Source organism: Staurois parvus, unplaced genomic scaffold (genome assembly GCF_062004578.1).
Source record: "Staurois parvus isolate SC_StPar_1 unplaced genomic scaffold, SC_StPar_1.0 ptg000134l, whole genome shotgun sequence".
NCBI lineage: Eukaryota > Metazoa > Chordata > Amphibia > Anura > Ranidae > Staurois > Staurois parvus.
In genome coordinates this window covers 2680320-2703545 of record NW_028317930.1, presented here as the reverse complement: position 1 = coordinate 2703545, position 23226 = coordinate 2680320, and the positions used below count along the sequence as shown (strand labels likewise).

At 44.1% G+C, this 23226-nt stretch overlaps 1 protein-coding gene across 1 annotated transcript in view; it reads left to right on the top strand.

The window, feature by feature from the left end:
- TBC1D16 (TBC1 domain family member 16) overlaps nucleotides 1-23226 on the top strand; it is a 527005-nt gene that overhangs the window by 47494 nt on the left and 456285 nt on the right. The window contains exon 3 of the mRNA XM_089673068.1: nucleotides 6714-6867. Within this exon, the coding sequence (XP_089529194.1) occupies nucleotides 6714-6867 (154 nt within the window). The remainder of the gene's footprint in view (nucleotides 1-6713; nucleotides 6868-23226) is intronic.

The window sequence follows — 23226 nt, the reverse complement described above, 5'->3', positions numbered from 1 at the left end:
GAACGAATGTTTCAGAGTCTTCAAAAGTGATGGTGAGAGCAGGGGCGGACTGACCATTTGGAAACTCGGCACTGCCCGAGGGCCCGGGGTCAGTAGGGGGCCCCATGAGATGCCCCTGGTACCTTTTTCATAGGCTTTTTTGAGTTTGCGCAAGGACACGGGCCCCATGATCCCCTATTGCCCAGGGGCCCCATGAGTTGTCAGTCCGCCCCTGGGTGAGAGGGTAATTGACATAGCTTTGGACTTGTCAGGGTTAACATGGAGGCCTGAGAGAACTGCAAAGGAATCCAAAACCGCAAGTAAGTTTGGCAAAGTAACCCCCTAGTTCCCCTGCCAATCAAAAACGTTGAAGACTCAAAACCATAATATTTAAGTTTTGCTTGAGGGGATGTATATAGCGAGGAAATCCAACGCAAGAACGAGGGACCAAAGCCAAAATGATGAAGGACCGACATAAGATAAGGCCAGGACAAGGTGTCAAAGGCCTTGTTGATATCTAGAAATAGGAGCATCATATCAATTTTGCGAGTATGGGCCAAATGTTGTAACTGTATAATACGTCTGATGGCATCTCCGGCTTTTCTGTGGGGGACAAAACCCACCTGATCCTTCTTAATCAAGCAAGAAAGGAAAGAATTCAAACGAGTGGCTAAGATCTTAGTAAGGATTTTCATGTCAATGTTAATAAAAGAAATTGGTCTGTATTTGCCCAAGAGGAATGATCCCGATCCGGTTTGGGGATCATAACCACATTAGCAGTCAAAGAGTCAGGGGAAAAGTTTGAACCTCCCTTCACCGCATTGAACAGAGCGGCAAGGTGAGGGGCAAGCACATCAGCCAATTTTTTGTAATATGAAGCCGTGCATCCATCTGGACCTGGGCGTTTGCTCGTCCTCAGATCTGCAATGCATTGCAGAACTTCCGATACTTGAATATCACGGTCCATCAGGTCCTTATGAGCCTGTAAGCTTCCCACAATGTCACCGAAGAAGCCGAGTTTAGCTGAAAATATTCTTGGGATTTGCGCAACAGTTCCGCTTGAATCTCCTTCAGTGAAAGTATTATTATTATTTATTATTATACAGTATTTATAAAGCGCCAATAGTTCGCTCAGCACTGTACATTACAAAGGGGGACAGAACATGTGACAGAACAATACCAATACAATGCAAAGCATGAGGGGATTGAGGGCCCTGCTCTTTGGAGCTTACAATCTAGGAGGGAGGGGATAGTGGTATAGGAGGAGATAGCTGTGGGGGATGGAGTGGTAGGAAGAGTGGAGGAGGTCGGTCAAGTTAGCAGGGGTTAGGGTAGGCTTCCCTGAAGAGATGGGTTTTCAGGGTGCGCCTAAAGGAGAGGAGAGTAGGTGATAATCTGATGGGTTGGGGCAGGGAGTTCCAGAGTATGGGTGACACCCTGGAGAAGTCCTGGAGGCGGGCATGGGAGAAGGAGACCAGGGAACTAGAGAGAAGGAGGTCTTGTGAGGAGCGGAGTGTGCGTGCTGGGCAGTACTTGGATATTAGGTCAGTGATGTAGTTCGGGGCAGTATGGTGGACGGCTTTGTACGTCAATGTTAGGATTTTGAATTTGATCCATTGCGCAATCGGATGCCAGTGGAGGGATTGGCAGAGGGGGGTGGCGGAAACGGAGCGGTTGGAAAGTTGAATGAGTCTGGCAGCCGTATTCAGGATCGACTGAAGCGGGGATAGTAGGGAGTCATTTATAATCCAAGAGGAGTAGGATGGCTTACAGAGGAGAGATCGACAAACCACCAAAATGTGGTCATGATCGGACCATGGAACCGTGAGGATAGAGATGGAGTGTACCAAAGGAAGATGTTAACGCAATAAAAAAGCATGGTCAATTCTAGAATGAGAATCATGACGGTGAGAGTAGTAAGTATAATCTTTTCCCCAGGGGTGGAATTCACGCTACAGATCTACCAGGTCATGGGTACTTAACGTACGGCTGAAGGATTTGGCCGACGTGGAATAATTAGTTTTCTGCAGGGTGTTTATCTAGGGATGGATTTAATACTAAATTGGAATCTCCTGCCTGCAGAAGAGTACCCCGTTGATGGACAGCCAGGAGGGAGAAAATATGTGATAGAAAGGGTCCAGGTTGACATTGGGAGCATAATAGGTCAGTATTGTAACATCGATATTCTGAATCGTGCCCTGTAATAAAAGATACCTGCCGCTTGGGTCAGCAATACGCTTCATAAATACAAATGGGGTTTTGCAGTGAAAAGCAACAAGGACTCCCCTTTGTTTAGTAGGGCCAGTAGCCTGAAAAACCTGAGGGTAGCGTGCATCGAAATATTTAGGGGCAGAAGTATTTGAAAAATGAGTTTCCTGCAGACAAGCAATGTCGACATGGCGAGCCCAGAGAAACTTAAATATCTTTACCCGTTTTTGCGGTGAGTTCATGCCCTGAACATTCAAGGATAACCAATTTAGTGACATGGCAATCGGAAGGGAAAAAGATCATCTCCACCACGATCCCCGAGAGCCCTGAAAAAAAATGTATAAAAACACACATGACAAGAAACAGAAAAAAAGATAGGAAGAAAACAAGAAACCATCTCGTATACAAGCAATATTCATATGAAACAGTAAGATTAGCACAGACATCTTAATAATCCACTGTGGGTGAAATACCCACAAAAAGGTGGGTAGCGGGCAGGACACCAATCCAGACCACTAACCAGCTCGGAGGGGGACACCATAGTCCACCAGAACTACTCACTTAGTTAAGGCAAGAAAATACTAAACAAACAACTTAGGCTAATAAATCCAGGAACAATTGACCTATAGATGGCTAGTAAGGCAATTAGAAACTCGGTAGACTAGAACTTCAAAAATGAAGATGCTCCGAAATAGCCAGAGGGGTGAAACCGCCCATGTGACCGCCTGGTGAGCAGAGTCACACCCGCGGCCTGAGATCCACCGCCAGTTCCGCCCATCAACTATAACATAAGTAGAAGCATCTATACAGAACTAACATGGTTATTTAGGCACTAGTCGCTGTGGAGAAAGTGCTACAAGGCATGACTGCATAGGAATACCTAAGGGCAATGTTGCCCGCATCTCCAAGAGTAGAAAAAAAATAAATGTGAAAAACCCAACCGGACACAGAATGTCAAGTCGCAGAAACCTCCTGGAAACGTTGGGCCCGCAGAGATCGAAGAGCCTGAGAGCTACTCTGACTTGGAGGAGATTTACGCGTAGACTGGGAACTTCGAGGGCGCGTAGAAACTGTAGCCTCCTCGTTCTGGGAGTGTGGTAACTCCAATTTCAGTTCCTGAAAGTGACGGTGAAGATCCGCTGGTGAAGAAGCTTGGAACTGACGACCTTGGAAGGAGAAAGAGAGCTTGAAAGGAAAGCCCCATCTGTACTTGATATCAGCTGATTGTAAAATCTGGAGGTAGGGCCTCAGGGTACGATGTTTGGCAATCGTGACTGGGGACAAATCTGCAAACAGCTGAATAGAGTGACCCTGAAATTTGAAAGCTGGAATATTCCGAGCCGCCTGTAGAAGACGCTCTTTAGTGCGGTAAAAGTGGAATTTAAGGATAATGTCCCTGGGAGTGTGCCCTCCATGGGTTTAGGAGCTAAAGCTCTATGGATACGGTCAAACTCCAGTCGTTCCAAGGGGATCTCAGGGGCCAGTTCCTGGAAGAGAGCGGTAGCAGTACCCTGTAGATCGGTGATTACCTCAGGAACCCCGCAGATGCGGAGATTATCTCTGCGAGCTCTACTCTCAGCGTCTTCCAACTTATCTTTTAAAGTGTCCAGCTCATTATGCAGATCGTCCACCTCCTGTTCATGGCCCTCCAAGACCGTAGTCGCCATATCCATACGTTGTTCTAGTTGATGGGCACGGTGGCCCAATTCCTTTAGGCCTCTTACCAGATCAGAAGATAACTTACAGGAGGCAACTGTAATCTCCTCTTGCACTATAGCGCGGAATTTGTGTAGCAAGGCTTCAGGGTTTTGTTCAAGAGGGAACAAAAGAAAAGAGTGCACCAACCTTGCGCATTACCTCAATAAACAGTTCATGAACTTATTGCTAAATTATGCTCACTAGAGTAGCAGTAAAAAAGACATAACATTTTTAGGAGAAGTCCAGGTAGGTCACAAACACCTTCAACCGGTTGGAATTATACGCCAGGGTGTAGAAGCCCAATTGTCGAGATATATGTTCCGGTGGCACGGCACAGGGATATCACTGGGTCATCATCCCCGATTTACGTGTGCGTGTCCCCCAACGGGGTTGCTTTCACATAAGATCCATTGCTGCGGAACACATCATGCGTCCCGCCGCAGCCAATAAATTGTAGAAAAGATTATTGCACTGGGAAGGGAGGTGTAGATATAGACTGCAGATGTAGCTGTAGCGGTACCTGCCATAGGGTGATGAAGACCCAGGTAGAGCGGGCGTAGGCCCCAAGATCGCAGCAGCTGGTGGGGCGCGAGGGTCCGCGACAATCGGGCCAGGTGGTCAGCAACAATGGAGGCCTGCAAGGGGGGGCCACAGGAGTCCCTGATTCACCCTCTATGGAAAGGAGGCTGATTGTTGAAGCCTCCGCCACTATCAAGGGCCGCTCACCCGCTTTGGTGGGCCTCCAGGCCCTATGAGATTATATGTAAGCCTGGCATGGTCCCCAGGACCGACACAGAAGCCAGGGGGACCCACACAGGCTGTCCCAGCAGCTGACCTTATAGCAGGGGGCCGGGAGGCAGAGCGGCAGCGTCCCGTCCCGACCGTGATAGCGGGAAAGGCCGCGGCTTCACACGCCGCGCTAGGCCGCAAAAGTGTCCGAAACTCCGAATGGCCGGAGGGGGACAAAAACGCCCGGTATCCCTCCTCAGATGTCAGGCAGGGTCCACAGAGCCTCCGGTGGCCGTGTAAGGCCCGCTGTCGCCTGGATGGCAGCGGATTCTAACTTTAGGGCGCCGGAGCTCAGGATCAGACGTCCGCTCCGGTCGCCATCTTGGACACCCCCCTCTCAGATGTATTCTCAGCTCATCACTCTGTCAGAGGGCTACCCCCCCCCCCCTTCCTCTGGAAATGGGAATTGATGTTGAACAGATCCTTCTCCTCAGCCCAGCAAGGGAGGATTATATGTTTTGCTCTAAAATTATCTATCTGTACATGGATTCAGGAAACTAATTTTAAACTCCATACAGCGGTACTTCACAAATCTCTTCCCACGATCTCAGACCAGTGCTAGAGAAGCCAAGACAGACGGGGGTCTTTATTACACATCTTTTGGACTTGCTCAAAATTGTGATTCTTCTGGAAAGAGGTACATCATATCTCCCAGAACTGATTATGCCCTTCTTGATGACCCAGCTCTCTTTATTCTACATGTCTCTGATATTCCCGAAAAAACATATAGCAAATCGATCTTGCGCCACTTGTTTAATGACACCAAATCGTGCATTGCCTTGAGGTGGAGAGATCCACACCCCCCTGCTATCACGCTTTGGCTTTTAAAGAAGAAGAGGTGAACAATATGGAAGACCTATTGTCAGCGCAAAACAGACATGAGGCCTACTCAAAAACCTGGCTTCATTGGAATATGTTTACGTTCTCTGAAAAGGGGAAAACACTCTCTGCATCATGCTCGCAAACTTGACACATTCAGACCCTTTTATTGGGGTCATCCATCCCTCCTCTGATGCTTTCCTTTTTTTTTCCCTCTCTCTTTCTGCTTTCTTACTCCGCCTAACTTCTCATCATTCCCTTCCCCTGTCCTGACTTTTTATACAAACCATAAAAGAGGATATACCTTGGGCATTCATGGTTGCAATTAGATCCTATTTTAAGGCCAAACCTTTTACCTTGTTTTCTACTTTGTGCATTATGTTCTTGTTACATGTTCTGAACGAGTCAACTTTTCACTTTATGCACTTTATATAGATCTGTTGTTGTGTTTTTTTATGCTGATCTCTGAAAGATTTAACCTTTACTGATATACATGTTTCTGTTGTTTATTACTGCTCTGTGAATGCGGTATCTAAATAAAGAATTTGAAAAAAAAGGGTTTCCATGAATTTAAATCTACTGCCTAAAACTTGTTTTTACGTATTTTCTGAATCTCTTCTTTAGATTTTGATACCTTATGTAATGAAAAAACAAACTCAACCAAACTCAAATCTCCTTTTTTTTAAATGATGGTCTTTATTGTTATTATAACTTAGTAGATCAACACATCCGGTTTTAAAGCAGAACTACACTGTATTTGAGCACCCCAAGTATTCAAAGCAAGTTCACCCACCCATCCATGTCTCCATGCTTTATTTTGCTGAAAAATCATTTTGAAAAACACCCCCCTAGCATTTCTAGCAGCTCAGCTGCCATCTTGAGCAGATAATTCTTTTAGAATTTTATTCCCAGAATCCATCTGCCCTTAGCTGAGACATGCAGGAAGGTGGGTGTGCTTAGCTGAGAAAACCCTTCACCCCCCCTTCTGGAGACTCCTGGGATATTTGACATCATTTGCCTAGGACAGAACCCAGGAAGTAACTAAAGAAATGTGAACAAAAATGGAAAATATGATATACTTTCCTATCTATATACTAATGCTAGCAGCATAAGGATTAAAAATCAGTGTTGATTGAGAGAGTAACGTTCCGCTTTAAGAGCTTTACATGCAGAAATACAGAAGAAGATACATGCATACTAAATGATTGTGTCCATTTCAGTGATGAAGCTTGTACCAGTGGACAGTTGGTGATTGCCAGCAGAGAAAGTCAGTACAAAGTTTTTCATTTTCATCATGGAGGACTAGGAAAACTGTCTGAAGTGTTCCAAAAGTGGAAGTACTGCCAGGAAACACAGGTCAAGGACAAGGAGCAGGTATGAAATAGAAGTGTATACAAAAAGAAAAAATGCCATCATTAGGGGTGTAACCACCCATCAAAGGGATCTCTGACTCACCCTATTTGGGGTGTGGATTCTTAACCGACTAAAGCTTATAGGAAAAAAGGTTAGCAGCTGACTAGAGTAAACTGCAAAAAAGAGCGGTAAGGTGGGCCCTGCTCCTTGGAGCTTACAATCTAGGAAGGAGGGGCTAGTGGTACAAAAGGTAGTAACTGTGGGGGATGGACTGGTTGGAAGAGTAGAAGATTCCATTAATAGCTGAGGGCAAGATAGGCTTCCTTGAAGAGAGAGGTTTTCAGAGATCGCCTAAAAGTGAGCAGAGTAGGCGATAGTCTGATAAATTGGGGTAGAGAGTTCCAGAGGATGGGGGAAGCTCTGGAACAGTCCTGGAGACGAGCATGGGAGGAGGAGACAAGGGAGCTAGAGAGTAGGAGGTCTTGCGAGGAGTGGAGAGTATGGTTTGGGTGATATTTAGAGACAAGATCGTTGATGTAATTTGGGGCAGAGTTATAAATGGCTTTATACGTTATTGTTAATGTTTTGAATTTTATCTGTTGGGCAATGGGAAGCCAGTGGAGGGATTGGCAGAGAGGGGTGGCAGATACAGAATGGTTAGTAAGGTGGATAAGTCTGGCAGTAGCATTCATGATAGACTGAAGAGGGGATAGCCTGTGATTCGGTAGGCCAATGAGGAGGGAGTTACAATAGTAGAAATAATTGCATTCTTAAGTTTGTGGTGCCCCTGTAATTTTTAATTAAACTCACCTGTATCACTTAACAGGTACTGAACGTATAGAAATCAGACTAGTAACCAATTAAAATGGTGAAAAATGACTCAAGCTTTTTGTTGTGTGTCTCTGTGTGCCACATGGAGAACAGAAAGAGTAGCAAAGAATTGTCTGAGGATTTGAGTACAAAAATTGTGGAAAAGCATGGACAATCTCAAGGTTACAAGTCGATCTCCATAGATCTTAATGTTCCTGTGTCCACTGTGCACAACATAGTCAAGAAATTTACAGTCCAAAGAAAGAGAAAAATTGATCAAAGATTGCAACAAAGGATTGTTCGAATGGTGGCTAAAGAACCTTGATCAACTTCTAGAAAAATTCAAGCTGACCTTCGGGGACAGGGTACAGCTGTCAGCTTTCACTATACATCACCACCTGAATGAAATGGGACGCTATGGTAGGAGACCCAGTAGGATCCCACTGCTGCCACAAAAACATAAAAAAAGCCAGATTGGAGTTTGCCAAAACTTATTAAAGACAGAATTATGATACTAAGTAGACTAAGGTTGCAGGAATGGGGTAATGGGATAGCAAAGTCTAAGGATAGTCCAATAAAAACAACTCCTGAACAAAGGAAATATATGTCACTAAAAAGTCCACTGTAGCTTGGCTGCAGCTCCTTAGAGGATTGGATATACACTCTTATCTGAAGCAAAAGAGAAACATAAGAAGTGCCACCAACTAAGTGTAATATTAAAAGATCCAAAGGAGATGTAATAAAATTTCACTCACATTTATATGAAATGTACAAGCATAAAACCGGCATGCACTGGAGGACTGCAGAGCTCGGCAGGGTCACAGCTGGGTTGGCAGAGCGGAGGCCGGAGACACCGGGAGATGGCGTGTGGACCATGCTGGTGCTGACGCTGGTGGTGTCTGATGGCCAGAGCAGGTACATCTGGGGTAAGCCACACCGTATTCGGGGAGTGAAGAGCATGCCGTCAATGGAGTTAGTGACAAGCTGAAGATTCAGAGACTTCTAGTGTGTGATGTGGGGGGCATGGTTACGCATTTTGAGGCAACAAGGACTGCCCCTTTGTCAAACCATGTGATGGGAATGGATGGAGCGCTTTAAAAAAGGAAAGGGGCGGGAACTGGGTGGGTCATATGTAAAACGATTTGACAGGTCAGCGAAACAAACTGTCAAAGATACAACAACATAGAACAACATGGGCTTATGGATGGAGCCACACTGACAGGACAAAAATAAAGAAGATACATATAGAGGGGAATAGTCAACCTCATATGGCAGATGGTATTCATAAAAGGAAAAAAAATTAAAAACATTTCTATATACACTATTCAAAAAAATTAAAGGAACACTTTGAAAACACATCAGATCTCAATGGGGAAAAATATCATGCTGGATATCTATACTGATAAATAAAATAGTGCAGCGCTTGTAAATAGATCCAATACAGAAAACAGCAAGAAAGCAGCAAGAAAAACAACAAACTGAAAGTCAATCAAGTATCCTTGGTACTCGCAGGGGTAGTGAGGATATCCAGAGCTATACTGCCTCAAATAATAGCAATGCGCACTCACCAGAAACGCATGGATTATGCGCATGTAACAACGATCATCCTAGATGATGGATCCGTCATAGAGCAGGTGGTGGGCATCCCTCTCATGGTGGGTCATCCAGGGCTCCAACTCAGGTCCAGAGATCCCCTTAAGGTCAGCCAAGTAATCCTTTATGGTGATGGTGATCCCTCCTCTAGATGGCATAGGCACCCTCTCTGTGGGAGTGATAGCTCCACATAGGAGCCCCAAAAACAAGTGCCAGAAATAGTGTAGTATGTTCAAAAATATATAGTATTTATTGAAGAGCTAAAAACAGGGTAGTATGCATGTCACAAGAAACGATTATAAGTGCAAACAGCAGTACTGACCCATTCAAAGGTGGCCGCCGGGCCATCTCGTGGCTCCGGCGGTGAAATGACGTCACGCTCTGCACAGCTCCTCCTTAGGCCTTTCGTGCTATAAGCACGTTATCAGAGGGGAGGCCCCCTCTGATGATGTGCTTATAGCACGAAAGGCCTAAGGAGGAGCTGTGCAGAGCGTGACGTCATTTCACCGCTGGAGCCGGTGGCCATCTTTGAATGGGTCAGTACTGCTGTTTGCACTTATAATCGTTTCTTGTGACATGCATACTACCCTGTTTTTAGCTCTTCAATAAATACTATATATTTTTGAACATACTACACTATTTCTGGCACTTGTTTTTGGGGCTCCTATGTGGAGCTATCACTCCCACAGAGAGGGTGCCTATGCCATCTAGAGGAGGGATCACCATCACCATAGAGGATTACTTGGCTGACCTTAAGGGGATCTCTGGACCTGAGTTGGAGCCCTGGATGACCCACCATGAGAGGGATGCCCACCACCTGCTCTACGACGGATCCATCATCTAGGATGATCGTTGTTACATGCGCATAATCCATGCATTTCTGATGAGTGCGCATTGCTATTATTTGAGGCAGTATAGCTCTGGATATCCTCACTACCCCTGCGAGTACCAAGGATACTTGATTGACTTTCAGTTTGTTGTTTTTCTTGCTGCTTTCTTGCTGTTTTCTGTATTGGATCTATTTACAAGCGCTGCACTATTTTATTTATCTTTATACTTATATTCCATAGGCATTGTGGTTGCCTTAGGTGTTCTAGCTGCTTTAGTTATATTAGAGCGCTCACTACAGTTTGTTTTTTAGACTTGGATATCTATACTGATATGGACAGGGTAATGTGTTAGGAACGTAAGGATGCCCCATCGTTTGATGGAAATGAAAATTATCAACCTACAGAGGATTGAGTTCAAAAACACCCCTGAAAATCAAAGTGAATAAATGATGTAGCAGGCTATTCCATTTTGCTGAAATTTAATTGCAGCAACTCAAAATGGTGCTCAGTAGTTTGTATGGGCCCCCACGTGCTTGTATGCATACCTGACAACATCGGGACATGCTTCTAATGAGACGATGGATGGTGTCCTGGGATATTTCTTCCCAGATCTCAGGGCAGGGCATCACTAAGCTCCTGGACAATCTGAGGTGCAACCTGGTGGCGTCGGATGAACCAAAACATGATATCCCAGAGGCATTCTATTGGATGTAGGTCAGGCGAGCATGTGGGCCATTCAATGTTATCAATTCCTTCATCCTCCAGGAACTGCCTGCATACTCTTGCCACATGAAATATATGAGTTCATGCACTACTGTTCGTGGTTATATTTATCTTGTGTAATACCATTTTAGTAGTCTATATAATTTGACCAGCGCTCGCTTTATAACTTTTAAACAATGTAACTATTCTACATTGTATCTCAAACTGTGTCTCCCATGGTGGTTTAGTGGTTAGAGCTCAGAACTTACAGCACTTGGGTCATGGGTTCTAATCCCAGTCATGGCTGAATCCCAGTTTTCATGCTTTTTCTGTATGGATGTGTTTCTGCCAACACTCAAAAGACATGTTGTTAGGTTCATTGGGCCTGCATAAATGTTAAAAAATAACATTTATGAATGTTCACAAAATGGAGATCAATTTTCTGGGTTGTGTCAGCGCCAGAAATATTGATCAATCAATTATGATTTTGCCTAATGACTAGAAAGTGGAAGAATGTTACCTGCGTCCTGTTCTTCTGCCAAGTTGGAAATGTGCAAGTTTCATGCTGTGTATATTTCATTGTAACTTTTTTATCTTCTTTTAAATTTGTCTCCTTATACAACTTGACCCCTCCCCCACCCCATCATCACCTGTCCCATATGCAAATCTATGGATCACTGCCCCACTCTTTTTAACTATTTACTGATCAAGTGAATGTGTCTCATTTTCTATCAGCTACAGCTCAGATCTCACATTATTATACGATTGCTGATTGTATATCACCACTAGTCTGATTGAATTCACAATCCCTGGTCAGTCCCGTTCCCTTACCTCTAATAATCTTTAGGACCAGTTCACACTACATGTGTTTCAGTTGCTTTTTCGGCATCACAAACGCACAGAAAGAAGGTTATATGGTTGTCAATGTCATAGTTCACATCAGCGCTTGCATTTTCAGTGCATTGCAGGTGCTGTAAACAAAGTTGACCACGCTGCATTGTTTCTGCACAGAACTGTACTGGAACACATTGAAACGTCCTTGAATGTACTAAAACGCACATATCCCTAATTAAATTGAATAAAAAGAAAGTGAAAAAAACTAACTGGAAAGGATACAAAAATGCAATGCAACGTGTCCAAAACGCATCCAAAATGTACTGGAACACACTAAACATGCATGCCAAAAGGGCATGCAAAAACGCATCAGGAACACATCTAGACTGTGTCTATAGTGTGAACTGGCCCTTAGGACTTGTTCACACCATTGGTGGTGCAGAAACGCATGCAAGAACACACATTTTCCAGCACAGCAAAGAAATGCAATGCCCTTTGCAGATGTGCGCGGTTAGGTGCAACACACTTTTAAAATAATATGCCTGCAGTATTTTTGCATGTTCCCACACATTAGGCAGGCCATTGAAATTAACGAGCTGAGGAAAAAAAAAAAAGTAAAAAATGCCCCATTCACACAGGTCCTCTAGCCTGTACAGCATGAATGAGTGGGTTGTTTATGTGGCTAGAGCCACCTGTTACACTATGGGGACACAGCAGCTGTATGAACACAGGTTTTAATCTGACAGGTGTGAAGGCATGGGTAAGTGGCCCTGAATGCTCACTGTCTGTGTTCAGGGCTGTACACCTGCACCCATATGCTTGTCAAATTATGACCTGCAGCAATTCCATAGTGTAACATAGGTTGCCTGCAAATGGCGATAGCCACAAAAACAAACCACTGATTCCCACTCTACAGGCCACAGCACCCATGAGCCCCAAAACCTCAATTACACACACAGCTTTATTTATGAACTCAGTACAGTTTTATCATTTAGATTTCACAGGAATATGGTTGGGATTATGTCCATTAATAATGTTTTTAGTGTATTTTTACCATAAATATAATTTGGATATTTTGTCTGGCGGTGGGGGGCTGTCAGGTATGCTGTACGGGGCCCCATGCTATCTAACAATAGCCCTGGGTGTGTGCTTGTGTCTGTGCCACCTGTATAGTTAAGAAGAACCTTGAACCTCTGCTATGTACCTCAATGGATCTAGGAACTGGACATGTTTTCAACTGAAAATACAACAATTATTAGTAATGTTTCCCCAGCAAATGAGGATCAGCTCCTCGGTGGAGAGCAGTGATCTCGCCATGTCCAGATGTGGTCTGGAATTCCACAAAAGAACAATTCACAAAACTAAAAAATAGACTTGCAAATTACCACTAAACTCCCCTAACTACACTCCCATCCACTAACACTCCCCACTACCACTTCCGGGTGTGTGCAAACGTCCTTCCGCAAACGTCATGATGTATTTCCGGTATGACAGCTACTCTAGCGCCCCCTCCAACAGCCATCTTGGCGTTTATTTGTGCACCATAGCAATTTTACATGCGGCTCCATTGTGTATATCACATTCGCAAATATATGTTTGCAGTTCTATTGTAGATTTGGCATTGGTGAATGTATGCTTGCAGCTATACTGTGTATATGACATTGGCGAATATATATTTGCCAATAAAGGCCCAAAGTCAACATAAATTGGGGGCCCAATTTATTACTGTTAAGAGGATTGTAGAAAAAGAATAGCTAGCTGCACATTGAACACGACCTATTCATTGGTACAGAACATGGTCTTGTCGTGCAATAGGGGGCTTTTGGCTTGTTATTTTGGACATACTTGCACATGTGCGCTCTAACAAGGAAGATTTGGGCATATTATATAGCTAGCAAAAATAAGTGTTAGTGGTGCTAGTACATTTCAGATACTTATATAGCGCTGTCAATTTACGCAGCGCTTTACATATACAGTCAGGTCCATAAATATTGGGACATTGACACAATTCTAACATTTTTGGCTCTATACACCACCACAATGGATTTGAAATGAAACAAACAAGATATGCTTTAACTGCAGACTGTCAGCTTTAATTTGAGGGTATTTACATCCAAATCAGGTGAACGGTGTAGGAATTACAACAGTTTGCATATGTGCCTCCCACTTATTAAGGGACCAAAAGTGATGGGACAATTGGCTTCTCAGCTGTTCCATGGCCAGGTGTGTGTTATTCCCTCATTATCCCAATTACAATGAGCAGATAAAAGGTCCAGAGTTAATTTCAAGTGTGCTATTTGCATTTGGAATCTGTTGCTGTCAACTCTCAAGATGAGATCCAAAGAGCTGTCACTATCAGTGAAGCAAGCCATCATTAGGGTGAAAAAACAAAACAGACCCATCAGATAGATAGCAAAAACATTAGATGTGGCCAAAACAACTGTTTGGAACATTCTTAAAAAGAAGGAACGCACCGGTGAGCTCAGCAACACCAAAAGAACTGGAAGACCATGGAAAACAATTGTGGTGGATGACCGAAGAATTCTTTCCCTGGTGAAGAAAACACCCTTCACAACAGTTGGCCAGATCAAGAACACTCTCCAGGAGGTAGGTGTATGTGTGTCAAAGTCAACAATCAAGAGAAGACTTCACCAGAGTGAATACAGAGGGTTCACCACAAGATGTAAACCATTGGTGAGCCTCAAAAACAGGAAGGCCAGATTAGAGTTTGCCAAACGACATCTAAAAAAGCCTTCACAGTTCTGGAACAACATCCTATGGACAGATGAGACCAAGATCAACTTGTACCAGAGTGATGGGAAGAAAAGAGTATGGAGAAGGAAAGGAACTGCTCATGATCCTAAGCATACCACCTCATCAGTGAAGCATGGTGGTGGTAGTGTAATGGCGTGGGCATGTATGGCTGATAATAGAACTGGTTCTCTTGAATTTATTGATGATGTGATTGCTGACAAAAGCAGCAGGATGAATTCTGAATATTATCTGCTCATATTCAGCCAAATGCTTCACAACTCATTGGACGCTGCTTCACAGTGCAGATGGACAATGACCCAAAGCATACTGCAAAAGCAACCAAAGAGTTTTTTAAGGGAAAGAAGTGCAATGTTATGCAATAGCCAAGTCAATCACCTGACCTGAATCCGATTGAGCATGCATTTCACTTGCTGAAGACAAAACTGAAGGGAAAATGCCCCAAGAACAAGCAGGAACTGAAGACAGTTGCAGTTGAGGCCTGGCAGAGCATCACCAGGGATGAAACCCAGCGTCTGGTGATGTCTATGCGTTCCAGACTTCAGGCTGTAATTGACTGCAAAGGATTTGCAACCAAGTATTAAAAAGTGAAAGTTTGATTTATGATTATTATTCTGCCCCATTACTTTTGGTCCCTTAACAAGTGGGAGGCAAATATGCAAACTGTTGTAATTCCTACACCTTTCACCTGATTTGGATGTAAATACCCTCCAATTAAAGCTGACAGTGTGCAGTTAAAGCACATCTTGTTCGTTTAATTTCAGATCCATTGTGGTGGTGTATAGAGCCAAAAATGTTAGAATTGTGTCGATGTCCCAATATTTATGGACCTGACTGTAGATGTGGTAAATTCACATCAGTCCCTAACCATCAAGGGGCGTACTAAGGGCCCTAACTTACATTCATACATATACTAGGGACAATTTTGACAGGATCCAAGTAACCTACCAGCATGTCTTTAGAGTGTGGGAGGAAACCGGAGGACCCGGAGGAAACACAGGCACGGGGAGAACATGCAAACTCCAGTCAGGAGGTGCTGTAACTGGGATTCGAACCAACGACCCTAGTACTGCCAGGTGGAAGTGCTAACCATTTAGCCACTGTGCAACATTCAACTAGAACATAAAATAATAAAAAATACATAGTACAAATGTTTATTTATCAAATACACATTCCACATTTATTTGGACAGCAACAAAAAGCTACATTTAATATCTTGGTGTGAAAAAAAAAAACCACAGGATTGATGTTGCTAAAATAGAACGGTCCTGCTCATAAGAGCTTACAATCTAAAAGATTATACTTATAATGAACTGTGCTTTCACAGGTTACAGCAGGAAACAAACGGTTAATATCACTTGGGCTTATTCACAAAACAAGCTGCAGATCGAAATATCAATATTAAAATACATACGTGCAAAATAAAACACCTCCCACCTCCCCAAATCCCCCACACATACATTTCTCACCATATTTGTCTGAAAACTGCATTTCATTCTAAATAAAGCAAACTTGGAAGTGCAGAGCAATGGACATGTGTTAGGATTACAATGCAAAGATAATAAACACAATCATTGTACAATAACACACAAACACACCTTAGAAGGAAGAACATGCAAAACATTTACAGCCCACATCAAAACACAGCGTGAGTGTGGCCTGGGGGCAATTCACCACAATATCTCTTCCTCCCCAAACCACCACAGACAAGGACATGCAGAAATAATGTGCCTGTATAAGGCAAATATCAGCCACAACTGCATCTCCTTATATAAGGTAGACCACATCCACCACTGTCATTCATTTGGTCAGAGAAAGTGTTTGCACCTAATTAATTCTCTTCCCACCTGCGTTAACCCTTGGTATACAGGCCCCACAAATCAGAGTCAGAAAGAAAGCCACAGTGACGTGTACCTGTGCAGCATACAACAGAACATTGAACAGGGATGTGAAAGGGAACCCTATCGGCAATATTTCTTGGCCCTATGGGCACAATTCACTCCAGATTATCGCATGAGTTAAGGCAGTCACATGACCACATCTTGCATGCAATACTGAAAATGTCAATTCACTTTTGCTAGTATGCGGCATTTCCCATAAATCGTAAAAACACTCAGGAAATCAAACATCAAAAGGCCTTACACTGCGGTCACATCAAAGCCGATTTAGAAATTGTGCGACGTACAGTGAAGATGCTGATTTCCTTACGATTTGCAAGACATCTGACACAGATATCTATGCAAATCGTCACAAAAGTAGTACATGTACTACTTTAGAAATCAGTGTCGGAAACGCACCCATGTGACTGCTCTAATAGCAGACAATAGGGTGCAACTTGGCATACGATTTGCAAGTGGCATGCCATGCAAATCGCATGCCAAGTCGCTTTCAGGGTGCACGATTTCAGGTGCGATTTGGGAATTGAAATTGTACTTGATATCCGATCTAATGAATGTGGATGTGAGTGTCTTAACGTAAGCGATTTGCTGCAGCACAATTTCAAAAGTAGTTCTCGTCTAACTTTTTCAGCATTTTGTAGCGATTTCACATATAGACTACAATAGAAATCGCAATGCAAAACACAATTGAAAACGCAATAACTCATTGGTAAATCTACAGAAAACACTGAAATTACTAACAAAAAGCACAATTTTAAATCACATCTAGTGTGAACCAAGCAGGCAGTTCAACAAAGGAAATAAATCTTTGAAGGCATGCGGTATCTGCATGCTCAGATAAGGGTCTGTTATGGATTTGGGGGGGGGGGACTCCATGCCATTATTTTATTTTTATTTTTTAATCCATTTCTTTTGCTCACTCTTCTCATGGTTTGACAAACTTTCTCAAAAGGAAAATACACAAACTTTCCCAAAAGGAGGTGGAGTGCAAACCAGCATTATCCAATCAATCATTAGTCCAGGCCCTTATCTCATCCCATCATTTGACATTCACATAAGGTGCTACTTTAAAGGTGTTTGAACAGGCAAGGCCTCATTCTAATTCACATTCTAGGGATCATTTAAACAGAAAGCAAAGATGCTGCCACCAGCACATGTATGTTAGGGTAGTCACACGGAGATCATGCAAATTCATTGCTGTGGTTGGGATTCAAACCAACAACCCTAGCGTTGTGAGACAGTAGTGCTAACCACTAACCACGGAGCTGTTGAACACTAATCCTGCCTGTATTTCTGTGGTGTGAAACAATCCTAGGTCCCTGGGCAAGGTCAGTGTAACTAGCTAGATATCTCAAATGTGACACAAATGTTGTGCTATGTTGCCAATTCAGATGTATGTTGGTTCTATGTATCCCAATACAAAGGATTGCAATACTAATACAGGCGTACCTCAGTTTACCAACGCCTCGGTTAACGTAATTTTCGGTTTACAAATGAAAATCCATTGAAAATAATGCCTCGGTTTACACAATTGTTAATAATTTTTTTCGCAATACAAAGTGTATGTTGCCGCCGATTTTCAAATGCAAATGTCAGCCTTTTTTTTTCTTCACTATAGTTCACAAGCTTAGAAGTCACTTTCCCCGAAGTTACAGAAAACTTAGTATCTTGTAATAAACTCAAAGTAAACATTGTTTCCTTTAGGGATATAAATTCCAAGAAAACTTTCTCTTTTAGCTGGGGGAAGTGACAGGTGAATTTCTGAGCTATAGTGAAGAAAAAAAAAAGGAAAATTACATTTGAAAACCAGCACCATAATAAATAAAAAACGGCATGGGGTCCCCCCTCCCATCCACACCAAGCCCTTCGGGTCTGGTATGGATATTAAGGGGTAACTCCATGCCGAAATTAAATAAAAAACAGCTTGGGGATCCCCCCAAAATCCATACCAGACCCTTATCCGAGCATGCAGCCCGGCAGGTCAGGAAAGGGGGGGGATGAGCGAGCGCCCCCCCTCCTGAACCATACCAGGCTACATGCCCTCAACATGGGGTGGTGCTTTGGGGCAGGGGGGCTCCCCCCCAAAGCACCTTGTCCCCATGTTAATGGGGACAAGGGTCTCTTCCGTTAGTGGGATAATTGGTCGGCCATTTTTCGGGATTTTAGCATATTTTATTTATCAGTAAAGTTGGAAATTTTTTTTTCCAAATTTACTGCTAAAAAAATGTGCCAAAATCCCGAAAAACGGCCGACCAATTAACCCACTAACGGCCCGAAAATCGTTCGATTTTTTTCGGCAGAAAAAGCGGTCGAAATTAGACCCATCTATGGCCTGCTTTAGATGGGTCTAAAATCGTCCGAAAAAAAAAAAATCGGCTGATTTTCGGGCCATTAGTGGGTTAATTGGTCAGCCATTTTTGGGATTTTGCCACTTTTTTTAATCGGTAAATTTGGATTAGCGGCAATGATCGGCAAATTGGCTGATCTTTTTACAGATAAAAAATCTGCGCATGAGCTATGACCTGCAAGAAAAAGAAGAAAATGAAAAAGAAGAATAAAAAAAAGAATAAGAAAAATAAAAATGCAGGCCATAGATGGGGTGAAAACTGACTGTTTTTTAAAAAAACAAAAACTGAAAAATCGGTTGTTTAATGGGCCGACGTTACCACCAACGGAAAAAAAAATTGGCCGATTTTCGCCCTGTCTATGGTCGGCAAATATAATAGCGAAGTAATTACTTCTGTCCCTGCAGAGAGCTGCGCTATTATATTTGACATTAAAAAGTATAAAGGTTGCAACATTGTATCTATATGTATCCGAATAAAAACATCTATATCCAAAATGGATACAAATAGATACAGTGTTGCAGTCTCTATACTTTTTAATGTCAACTATAATAGCGGAGCTCTCTGCAGGGACAGAAGGAATGTTTCAGCTGTCATCGGGGTTTCCCACCAACAGCTGAATTTAAAATTATTTCCGTGAATTAAATAAATAATTTGAAAAACAGCGTGGGGTCCCCTCTCCCATCCATACCAAGCCCTTCGGATCTGGTATGGATGTTAAGGGGTAACTCCACGTCGAAAATTTAAAAAAAAAAAGTGTGGAGTACCCCCCAATATCCATACCAGACCCTTATCCGAACATGCAGCCCGGCAGGTCAGAAAAGGGGGGGGATGAGCGAGCGCCCCCCCCTCCTGAACCATACCAGGCCACATGCCCTCAACATGGGGGGGTGCTTTGGGGCAGGGGGGGCTCCCCCCCAAAGCACCTTGTCCCCATCAAGGGCCTCTTCCCCACAACCCGCGGGACCATGTACCGCAGACGCATTTATGTAGGGGGGGGGGGCGGGATCTGGGGGCCCCCTTGTTAAAGGGGGCTTCCAGATTCTGATAAGCCCCCCGCCCGCAGACCCCCACAACCACCGGCCAGGGTTGTGGGGAAGAGGCCCTTTTCCCCATCAACATGGGGACAAGGTGCCTTGGGGGAGGGGGCCCCCCCATGTTGGGGTGCTTTGGGGCCCCACCATGGGGGGGTGCTTTGGGGCACCAAAGCACCCCCCCATGTTGAGCGCATGTGGCCTGGTATGGTTCAGGAGGGGGGGGGCGCTCGCTTGTCCCCCCCCTTTCCTGACCTGCTGGGCTGCATACTCGGATAAGGGTCTGGTATGGATATTGAGGGGGACCCACGCTGTTTTTTTTTTTTTATTTTAAATTTCAACGTGGAGTTCCCCCTTAATATCCATACCAGACCTGAAGGGCTTGGTGTGGATGAGAGGGGGGCCCACGCTGTTTGTTTTTGTTTGTTTTTTTGTTTTTTTATTGCGGACCTTCATTTTTACATTCAGCTGTCAAAATAAATATTATCTAGACCTTCGAAATAAGTAAAATCATTACAGAAATAATTATAAAGGATAAGAAACAAAAATAGAATCACTAGAACTAAGAAAATCAAATTAGAATACATAAAGATATGCTTAATGCTGTTTGTTAAACACAGTAGATGCGATGAGTGCTGGCTGTCAGAGGAATCCACACTGAGATTTACTATTGAACAGTGGCTAAAAAGCAAGCGCCCACAGAAGACGTCTAAAATGTGTTCTGCACATGCGCATTTATATCTGCCAAAGACACTGCAAGGGCGTCTAGTTTTTTACTGTGTTGATTTGCTTTAAAAAAACAATTTTTAACACATTCTTAATTTTTTTGAAATGGCAGATATTGTTTAAAGTGAAGTCCTGATATTTAGCAAAGCAAATTTCAAAGTGAACATGTCTCTGCAGTGATTTTTCATGGTGTTAGACATGCCTCTTAGCAAGTCTGCTTTGTGAGTCTGATTCCGGGCGTGTGTCTCGTTAGTGAATTCGATTGGGCGTTTACTTATGGACGCTGCTCAATAGTAAATCTCGTTGCGGGGTAAAAGTAGACGGTCGCTCATAAAAATTAGACGTTTGCCCACGGTAATGCGCCCAGGCACAATAGTAAATCAGGGCCTAAATGTCTATCTCTGAGTTTTTTATTTCTTCATGGGTCTTAAATTGAAATTAGGTTTTGGTCTTGGACTCATGAGGGAAGGTATTTTAGTGTGAATACCAAACTTTGTTGTTAGTCCAGAAGAAAATCTGACCTAAATGGTAGTCTTCAGTCCCTGCGTAATTTCCCTAGTTTGTTCTGGACTAGGGATTCTTCAAAATGAATGTGTTTATTGTGGAGAATTGTCTTCAAAGAAACTGGCAATGGGCGCATGCGCGGCCAGGGATGATGGCAGACGTGTTCTGCTGAGCTCCGCTCATCCCCGGCCAGGAGTGACTCACCCGCTCCACACTACAGCTGATCTTCTGCCTCGGGTGAGTCACGTTTCACCAAGCACCCGGCCCAGCACCAGGGAGAGGCTTCTATGGGGAAGATAGGGCGCTGGAAGCCCCCCTCCCCGCAGCCTCAGGACCCGCGGCCCTCGCCTCTGCGGCGCTTCCTATATAGGCCGCAATCCCCGGCCTCTAGTGAGGATAGAGGTCCGAGGAACGATCCCGGACCTCTAGCGGCCGCGGAGGGTACTGCACCCTATATAATCCCAGCACAGCTGCAAACCTCTGCTCCGATCCTTCCACACATGGGGGATCATGACCCCCAATTGACAGCAGGAGAGGCTATGGACAACCCTACTCCAGGGGGTCTCCCAGCCCCTGGTCTGAATCTTCAGCAGACAAAGTCGTCTCCTCTGCTCATCAATCTCCGCGTTAGACGACAAGCTGCAAATTTTTTTACGAAACATTACCGCCTCTATAGCCGCTGAAGTGGGAAAATTGGCTAATGAGCTCAGAGGGGAAATAGCCCAGATTGGGGACCGCACGGATAAGCTGGAAAGTAAGTTTGATGATTTGGTGCAATACGTTCACGTTTTGGAGGAAGATAATGCCTATCTGAAACATTCCATGTCCCAAATGCAGCTCCAGCAAGAGGACCTGGAAAACAGGGAACGGCGCCAAAATATCCGTATACGTGGTTTGTCCGAATCTGTTGCTGATGCTCAATTGCACTGCCATCTACTGTTCTTCTTCATCGCTACTGCCCCCATGGTCCCAGAAGCAGATTGGCGGATGGATAGGGCCCATCGCTCTCTGGGCCCTAAACCGATTGAGGGAACCAGTCCACGTGACGTTATAGTCTGCTTCCACTACTTTCAAAGTAAAGAAGCCTTACTATCAGCAGCCCACCACAAATCTTCTTTGGAGTTTAAAGGTGATAAACTCCAACTCTTCTGTGATCTTTCTCCAATTACTCTTGCTAAGCGACGGGCTTTTAAGCCGATCACCACACATCTTCAACATCATCGTGTCCTGTATCGTTGGGGGTTCCCCTTTAAGCTGGTGGTTGTTAGGGACAACACCCATGTTGTCCTCCGTGATCTTCAAGAGGCGGATTCTTTCCTTAAGCAGTTGGGACTTCCACCTCTACCTGATGATATGTCCTCGCCGCCGCCTACTCCATCCCGTCCTTCTGCCACCCCTTCCAAGATATGGACACCAGTCCGCGGAGGTCGGAGGAGACGCACACCGCAACGTCCACGCCCTCCCCGATCAAGCGACCCTCCTGCCTGATGATTTTCAGGGGTAACCTTTTGTGCCGAATCGGGTGTTTTGTTCGGCCATAGCCTTGCTAGGTGCATTTTATTTTGTTCTTGTTTTCTCTGGCCGGGTTTGACGTCCTCCCGGAAGTGTCGGATGTCGTGCTGCCCTCGATACTGTCTAGCCAATGGCCTAGACGACTTGGGCTTAGTTGACGTTCCCAAGTTTATATCCTTGCGGATACCTGCTCTTCATTGTGTATTTTTTTCTGTTCTGTTATGTTTTCTGTTTTCTGTTTTTTTTCTTTTTACTACATCGATGGTAATTTTTCCATTTGTCATGCTAATACATGTAGCCCAGCCACTGTTATTCTATAATGGCTTTGAGGTTTCTGTCATACAATGTTAAGGGCCTCAACTCTATTCAAAAAAGATGGATGGCTTTGAAGGAATTTCGATCCTCAGGAGCAGATATCATTTTTGTCCAAGAGACCCATTTCAAATCTACAGGCTCCTTTCGTTTTGCCTCGAGATTTTTTCCCCGTGCCTACTCGGCTTTTGATCCTTCTGGGAAGGCCGGAGCGGCAATTTTGATTGGGTCACATTGCTCCCTTCGGGTTGTTTCCTCCAAAGTTGACCGACAGGGTCGTTTCATTCTTCTGGAGTGTATGTTTGGTGAGACTCCCATAGTTCTGCTGAATTTATACGCCCCTAACACAGGCCAATTGCAATTTCTATCCCAAACACTCGCCAAACTGGATTCCTTTTCCACTTCGCAGGTGATAGTTGGGGGAGATTTTAATCTGATTCTTTCCCCCCATAAAGACAGGAAGGTTCTTTTTGAGTCCTCTCCCTTGAAGCGGCAATGCTCCTCTTCA